This window comes from Sinocyclocheilus anshuiensis, unplaced genomic scaffold (genome assembly GCF_001515605.1).
Source record: "Sinocyclocheilus anshuiensis isolate Anshui unplaced genomic scaffold, SAMN03320099.WGS_v1.1 scaffold58, whole genome shotgun sequence".
NCBI lineage: Eukaryota > Metazoa > Chordata > Actinopteri > Cypriniformes > Cyprinidae > Sinocyclocheilus > Sinocyclocheilus anshuiensis.
In genome coordinates, this window is record NW_015547688.1 from 1,475,018 (window position 1) to 1,482,658 (window position 7,641).

The 7,641-nt window shown below is 36.7% G+C and overlaps 1 protein-coding gene across 1 annotated transcript in view; it reads left to right on the plus strand.

Moving 5' to 3' along the window:
* Positions 1-1,287: 1,287 nt before the first annotated feature.
* The window catches only part of LOC107703316 (uncharacterized), an 11,934-nt gene continuing 5,580 nt past the window's right edge, over positions 1,288-7,641 (plus strand). The window contains exons 1-9 of the mRNA XM_016505906.1: positions 1,288-1,428; positions 1,604-1,677; positions 2,122-2,248; positions 2,342-2,468; positions 5,669-5,698; positions 5,780-5,936; positions 6,026-6,119; positions 6,236-6,302; positions 6,400-6,485. Of these exons, the coding sequence (XP_016361392.1) occupies positions 1,421-1,428; positions 1,604-1,677; positions 2,122-2,248; positions 2,342-2,468; positions 5,669-5,698; positions 5,780-5,936; positions 6,026-6,119; positions 6,236-6,302; positions 6,400-6,485 (770 nt within the window). The 5' untranslated portion in view covers positions 1,288-1,420. The remainder of the gene's footprint in view (positions 1,429-1,603; positions 1,678-2,121; positions 2,249-2,341; positions 2,469-5,668; positions 5,699-5,779; positions 5,937-6,025; positions 6,120-6,235; positions 6,303-6,399; positions 6,486-7,641) is intronic.

Below are 7,641 nucleotides of genomic sequence, written 5' to 3' on the forward strand. Positions count from 1 at the left end.
AAATAATGATTTTAGGGCGTCAGATTAATGAAGGGAGATCCCATCCAAATAGGCCTATTATTAATTTACTCAAATCTATGATAATGCTAATAATGCTAAAGAGCTACCCTTAACTGGACATTCCACAACGCAATTTCAAAAATTAAAAACTACAACAAAGCAATTAACAACTTTATTAATGTTAATGTTACTGGCAACTGTACAAATAAAGCATATTTTAAAAGTATTCTTACCGAGTTCAGTCTTCTTCAACCTGGCCGGACACCGGCCGCAGTTTATCCACTCTGAGGAGGATTTCTGAGAAGGCACCGGTTAAAAAAAAAAATACAAATAAAAAAACCGAGTTCGGATTGCTAATCCGCGCCGTGTCCATAATGAGTCCGCTAACTGACAGTGCGCTGTCCGGAGGCGGGGCATATTCTGGGCGAATGACCGAACAGAGTCTGACAGTACAGCGGAGCTGCCGACTTGAGGGCGGATCCGCCCCGGAGTCTGTTGCTATCAGGGGAGCAGCCTTAACTGATACTACTGTACATAGTATGTAGAAGATTTTTAATAATCAAAATATGAATTAAGTATAATCACTGTGAATATAGTCACTTGTGTATCAAGTTATTCTACTATTATTTTAAAAAGCCCTCTAACACTTGCATGCTATATTCGTTTTCTAACTGCATGTTTTCTTTTAAAAAATGGCCTCTTCTAACACTAGCTTACTCTGTTCTTGTTCTATTCTATCTACTTGTTTTCTTTTTATTTATTATTTTAAAAAACTCCAACACTAGTATTTCCTATTCTATCTACTATTCTAAAAAAAACAAAAACATGTTCTGCGTTAGGCTAACCGAGACTTGTCATAGCACTTGCATATTGTTGCTCTTTTGTTGGTTTTGATTGCTTTTATTGTCCTAATTTCTAAGTCGCTTTGGATAAAAAGCGTCTGCTAAATGACTAAATGTAAATGTAAGTAAAAAAAAAAAAAAAACAGTAGCTTTCATGACATCATGACAACTGAAATGGCATCAGACGTTTCTACTGGTTTTCAACAATATCACAATTATACACTTTCATGATATAAAAATGTTTTTCCCTCTCACATCCCACAGACTAGTAGACATGTAACCTGTTAGGCTATAAGGAGGCCTTTACATTAAAAAGAAAAAGAAAAGAAAGTCAAAATTTCTGTTTCATGTCCCATAAGTGCCTTCAAACTCACTTATCGCTTATATCGCCTAAAACGAAACGCGGGCGGAAGCAACAAAAAAAGGCGTCAGTTCTGCTGAAGAACTGCGACACTAACGTTACTGTAGTTCAGTCCAGACATGTGGACAAATTCTATGATGCTATTGCGGTTAAGCAAGACAAGTCTATTGTAGACTGTCGTGAGTAGGGTTTAAACCGAGCATTAACCGGGCATTTTATGTGTTTGTAAGTGAACCCGTATGTTTAATTTGAAAATCTTTCAGTTGTAAACTATATACTTTGCAACGGAGCAACGAACTGTCAGAAAGGCCTACAGAGAGTATGACAGCGTAAGATATTTCTTCGAAAGAGATCGTATTTATTTATTTAGTGTGTGTGTGTGTGCGCGTGTGTTTTACAGCTCGGTCACAATGTTTTCCACTGTTCTTCTGAGTCAGATCATCCTCACACTCTTCTGCCAGGCATTTTGTTTTGGTAAGCTTCATACTTTTGTGTAGAACAGATGGGCTAAAGCAGTCTCTAAACTCTGAAAACAGCGTGTGTATGTATGTGTCACAGTTGTGTCAAATGTAACTCTATACACTGTTGTTTTATGTGTAGCCTCATGTTTGTGGCACCCAATGGTGAAAATGTTGTGAAATATTATATATCAAATTAAACGAGAAACCCTGATTATTGAGATGCCACTAGTCATTTAAAATCCATTAATATGATCACAAATTATTATTTAGACATGAATTGTTACTTGCTCTCCTCAAAATTCATTTTGGCACATGGATCCTTTATACTTTTTACAGAGTGTTTTACTGTTAAACTATTTTTACTTTTGCAAAGCAACTTCTGTTGTGGTCATCTGTGATAGTGACCTCACCAAAGACTATAGATCTCACCCAGTCTTTTATTTTTCAATCCCTGCAGAGCCTACAGAGGAGGACTTGAAGTGTTTTAATGACTATGAGACAGAAATGAAATGCAGTCTCTCCACTGACCGTCTCAAAAGCTGCTCTGGATACAAGCTCAACATCACACATACTGTATTCAATATGTGAGTGTTTGTACAGGCCTGTAGTTCCTCTATAACTAAATGCATTGCTGTTCATTTAGCAATCAGTTGACATGAATATCTCTTAAATTGCAGGTTTCAAAAAATGTATGCATGTATGTTTGAGAGAAGTAATCACAGTGACAACTGTGAGTGCAAAATTAAAGTGCAAGGGTTTGTTGTAACAGAGATCTTCACTACTACACTTCTGGAAGGAACAAATGTTTTATTAAGCAATTGCTAAAATGTTCAAAAAAGCATCTATTGTATAATATCCATTTCTGGTTTCGCCAATAATAAGAGATGCACCGAAATTCCGGCTGCCGAAAATTAGTTCACCGCTCAGTGTTTGCATTAGTTGGGCTCTTGACCCTTGTATCTTCAATATTACATTTTATTTGGCTGCTATAACTGAATTATAACAGCCAGACTTTTGCAAAGAGCAAAAGTCATGAAGTGGTGATGATTATGTTCTAACATAATCTTTATTTGACCTGAATCACTGAACTCATTTAGAGTCTAATCTCAGAGTTAAGTTTCATTTATTGATTGCAACAGCCTTGTGATTCCACAACAAAAGATGCTGTTTTTTCTATACATTTTGGAATGATTTCTTACAAGCTGTTCTGATCCCAAAAAAACCTTCAAAAAAGTCTTTCTTTTAGGCACACACAGACATCAAGAACCAGCGTATGAATCTCAACAACGGTGACAAACAGCATATTCAGATAAACAGATCAACTCTGAAAACAAGCTACTAAACAGTCACATAAAAACAGCACAAATAAAAGAAAAAACTTAAGAATTAAAGAAATTACAAAGACAATTCTGCTCATAATTTATTCATGCCGCAAGCAATGCATGATGGGAGCCATGGATGAGTTTTGATATGGCTACAACATGCTTTTTTGATGGTCACCATTGTTGTGATTCTCAAAGATTTTAGTCGACTAAATCTACAGTAAATCTAGTCTGCTAAAATCTAATGGGTTTAGTTACAGTGTAATGCATCTATTAAGCATTTCTCTAAAATTTCCAAACTTATTATATAGGTTTGATATTAAGGTTTTATCATGATAGACACCGATTTGACTGCGGTGACACACAACATGCCTTTATGTTAAAATGAAATAAAACCACTTCTCATAAAGAACAAGAGCATGGTCTTCTTTTTAATGAAATACCAATGGTTATATAGGCTAATTATGCATTCTTTATAGCAACTTGTTTACCATATTCTTCATTCTTTCAAGCAGACATATTTATTTCTATAAATAAATTTAGATTAATATTTAAGACTACTAAAGTTTTTCAGTCAAGAGCAATGCGTGATTTTCTGTCTTTCTTTTGTTGCTTGATTAACATCAGTTACTCGGACAACAGCAACTAAATTAGGCTGCTATTCCTTTAAAACAGAATGCACGGCTGCAATGGATGCAATGTACTGATACACGTTCTCCCTACTGTTTACGTTCACTTAAGACGTAGTCAACCGTGTTTACGTGAATACTCGTCAAAACTGACATTTCAACATCATTTTGTGTGTAATTCTCCGTTCATGCGACGTGAAAGAGTACTCGCGTGCTGCGAGACGCGCTCTCTGTGTGTGTATGCTTCAGTGTCTGCGCTCTGAAAACCGGACCAAATTGAGTTCTCTCTTGCGTCGTCAGATTTATCCATATGTCTGCTCTTCTCTTACTCCAACATATTGACATTTTTTAACGTTTTATGCGACGTGCAGCAAGTGTATGTTAGCTTATGTCCCGCCGGTTCATATGTACGCATCTAACCTCCGAGTCCGAACCACGCAGCAGATTCGTTCTGAATGAATGTCTTCCCAAATCGTCCCTCCCTAACATCTTCATCTCGTTTTTATTCGTTGACGAAAATGTCAGTAGATTTACGTCATAGCTTTTGTCATTCAAAAAGTTTTAGTTCGTTATCGTCGGTGAAAAAAATGTCGCTGACGACAATTATGACGAAAATTATTCGTCAACGAAATTAACACTGATGTCAAAACACAATCATCACCATCTGATGGCTGTTATAATTCAGTTATAAATAATAAAAATATAAGCTAAATTAAACACTGACCACTATAATGGTGACTTACAAAATTGTGATTTTCTTCTTTGGTAATTCTGCTTGTTAACATCAGGTGTCTTCAATAATGGTCAATCATCACTCAAAGAATCTCTTAATTACCTCATTAACTTTAACACTGCTTCAGTGTTACTTATAACACTCTGTAGTGTGGACACATATAGACACCCAGCTGTGTTAATTTGACACTGGGGATTTTGCTGTGTGGCGCGACTAAAAAAAGGTTGGGAAACACTGTTATAATTAATAAATATTATTTTATTATATATAAAATGTACACACACTGATAAACCGTTATGTTATGACCACCTATCTAATAACTAAAATATAATTAAGCCCTCAAAAGATAGATCTCTTGGGGTATCTGGTACCATAATGTCAACAGGTCCTCCAGTTCCTGAACATTGAGGGGTGGTGGTGATGTAGCCTGAACCCGCTTTTCAAATGGGTTCATGTCAGGTGAATTTAGAGGCCAAGTTATTAACAGAAATTCACCATCATGTTCCTTGAACCACTCCTTGATGATTCTGGCAGTATAGTTATGGCGCATTGTCCATATACAGTATATATGCACACTGTGTGTGTCAGTAAGCAGCGCATTAACATAGAATGGTAATTAAAGGCTCTAATGCACACCAGCACACCAATAGGTGTGTATTGTAGGAGCTAGAGTCTAGACGACGTATGATGACGTGTGACAGCATAGTAGTGGTGTCCCAATTCTTAGAGGAATATTTTCACACCTACCCCTTGACACTCTGTTTCAAGGGACAAGGGGAAGGGGTATAAAATAGAATTAGGATTGGGCCCAAATGAAGTCCTTAGCAATGCATATTACTAATCAAAAATTAAGTTTAGATATATTTACAGTAGGAAATTTACAAAATATCTTCGTGGAACATGATCTTTACTTAATATCCTAATGATTTTTGGCATAAAAGAAAAATCGATAATTTTGACCCATACAGTGCATTGTTGGTTATTGCTACAAATATACCCGTGCTACTTATGACTGCTTTTGTGCTCCAGTCACACACATATATATTAGGGGTGTAACGGTACATGTATTCGTACAGAAAATTTTCGGTACGGGTCTTTCGGTTCGGTACGCATGTGCACCGAACAAATCATAAAAATTTTTCAGGAAATTCAGACAACAAATGCCGTTTTGGCGCTCTTTGATTTAGCGTGACAGATCACTGTATAAACACCTCAGTTCTGACGTTTAAAATTTTTGAAACATTGATTAATTAATATATATATATATATATATATATATGTGTGTGTGTATTTAGTATTTTTTCCTCCTGCTGTACCGAAACCATACCGAACCGTGACATCAAAACTGAGGTAGGCCTACGTACTGAACCATCATGTTTGTGTACTGTTTCACCCCTACTATATATAGGCTATATATATATGTTCATACAGATATCCAAGACGGTGCCGAACACTGTGGTATCCTTTGAAATTATGGGCAAAAATCTCCAGCCAAATACCAACTACATTCTGACAGCAACAATAAGCACAGACTATAATGATCATAGTATATCTAGTGACCAGAGCGCACCAGTTGAGTTCACCACATGTAAGTCTATCTATATTTGTCTCAAAGTCATTAATGCATCTGTGTTAATAGTCTTAGATAATCCAGATCAATTTATACATGTTCTACAGCTTTATCCCCAGATGAAATAGCCAAAATGGTGATTCCACCTCTCTGTGTTGGTTTAATCATCATCATTTGTGTTATCTTCATCTGCATTTTGAGGTGAGTTGTCTGTTGTGTTTTTCCATCATTCGATAACAAAACTTCTTACATTTTTGCTATTCCTTCACGCATCCTTGACAAATTCAGTTCTGACACACTTTGCTTCTTCCTTACAGAATGAAGATGAATTGGTGGGACAAAATCTCCAAGCCAAAAATAGATGCCAATCTTGGAGAGGAGAAGGTGGGAGAAAAATCCTGCCATAACCATCAATAATGTTAAAAAGTCATTATAATATGGATCAAAATACATCCCTTATTTTTTCTCTCATGTTTAACAGGGTCATATTTTGCCTCCATCTGTTATGAAGTTCTCCCCAATCCATGTAGAGATTCCAACACTCGACCTTCATGAGGATAAGAAATGGTAGGGCTTCAGTGTTTTGGAAAAGGGAAATGATGCAGATGTTTGTGTGAACCTTTCAGATGATGTTGGTGCTGATGAGAAGTGTATCATGATGAATCTTATCACCTGCACAAATCCACTCTATCCTTTTATGCCTGGTGGCAGCATCACACCAAGTGATGAAGGATATCAGGCTTTTCAAGGCTTAACAAAGAGCACAGAAGGACAGTGGAGCACGAGCGTCAGTACTGAACAAGCACTTAATGCATGTGGAGCTTTGAAATTCCCCCAGAGCACCGGCCAAGATCCCACATCTGTGCAGCAAAGTTCTTGGGCCACTTCTTTGCATTTCTCACCCGTTATTCAAATAGACAGTTCATATCAGTGTGTTTAACTGTGCTCTAAAAGCAAATGCTAAATACTTTTTTTTTGGTAATCTACAGTTGTTCCATTTCGAGTGAAATGCGTTGAACAATTCAGACCAGAGCAGTAAGAGCTATCTTTTAAATACTAATTCTTTCTTTAGACTCCAAAACCTTGAATTTGAAAGTTACACTTTGGACAGTAAGAGGTTGTATGGCATCTCATGCTTAAAGAGGTCATGTGTTACTATTTTGACATGATTCTGTATACTTTTATTGTTTGGTGCACATTGAGAGTTACATATGTTGGTATAAAATTTAAAGTTAATATTACTATTATTTTTATTGCCGTGTCAGTCTTGTTTTCCAACGTTTTTTTTTCTACAAAAATAAAAATATAAAGTATATATTAAGCATTTTTGTGGATGACACTCTTTGTTATATATATACAGTGGCAGCTCGTGGGTTTTAAAACAGGAGGCACACTAATTGTATTGGTCTGGGGATCCCTGACGATTATTATTATTATTATTATTTGCTTAAAGGGGTCATATGATGTTGCTAAAAAGAACATTATTTTGTGTATTTGGTGTAATGAAATGCGTTTATGCGATTTAAGGTTCAAAAAACACATTATTTTCCACATATTGTACATTATTGTTTCTCCTCTATGCCCTGCCTTGCTGACACAGCGTCACACACGGCGGGCTAGAGTGAGCGGAGGCCGGCGGACTTGAGAACGGTGCAGCCGGAGGATTCGACGAAGGAGAGTCCGGAGGGCTTGCGGCAACCACATGTGACGAGCCCGGGCTGGA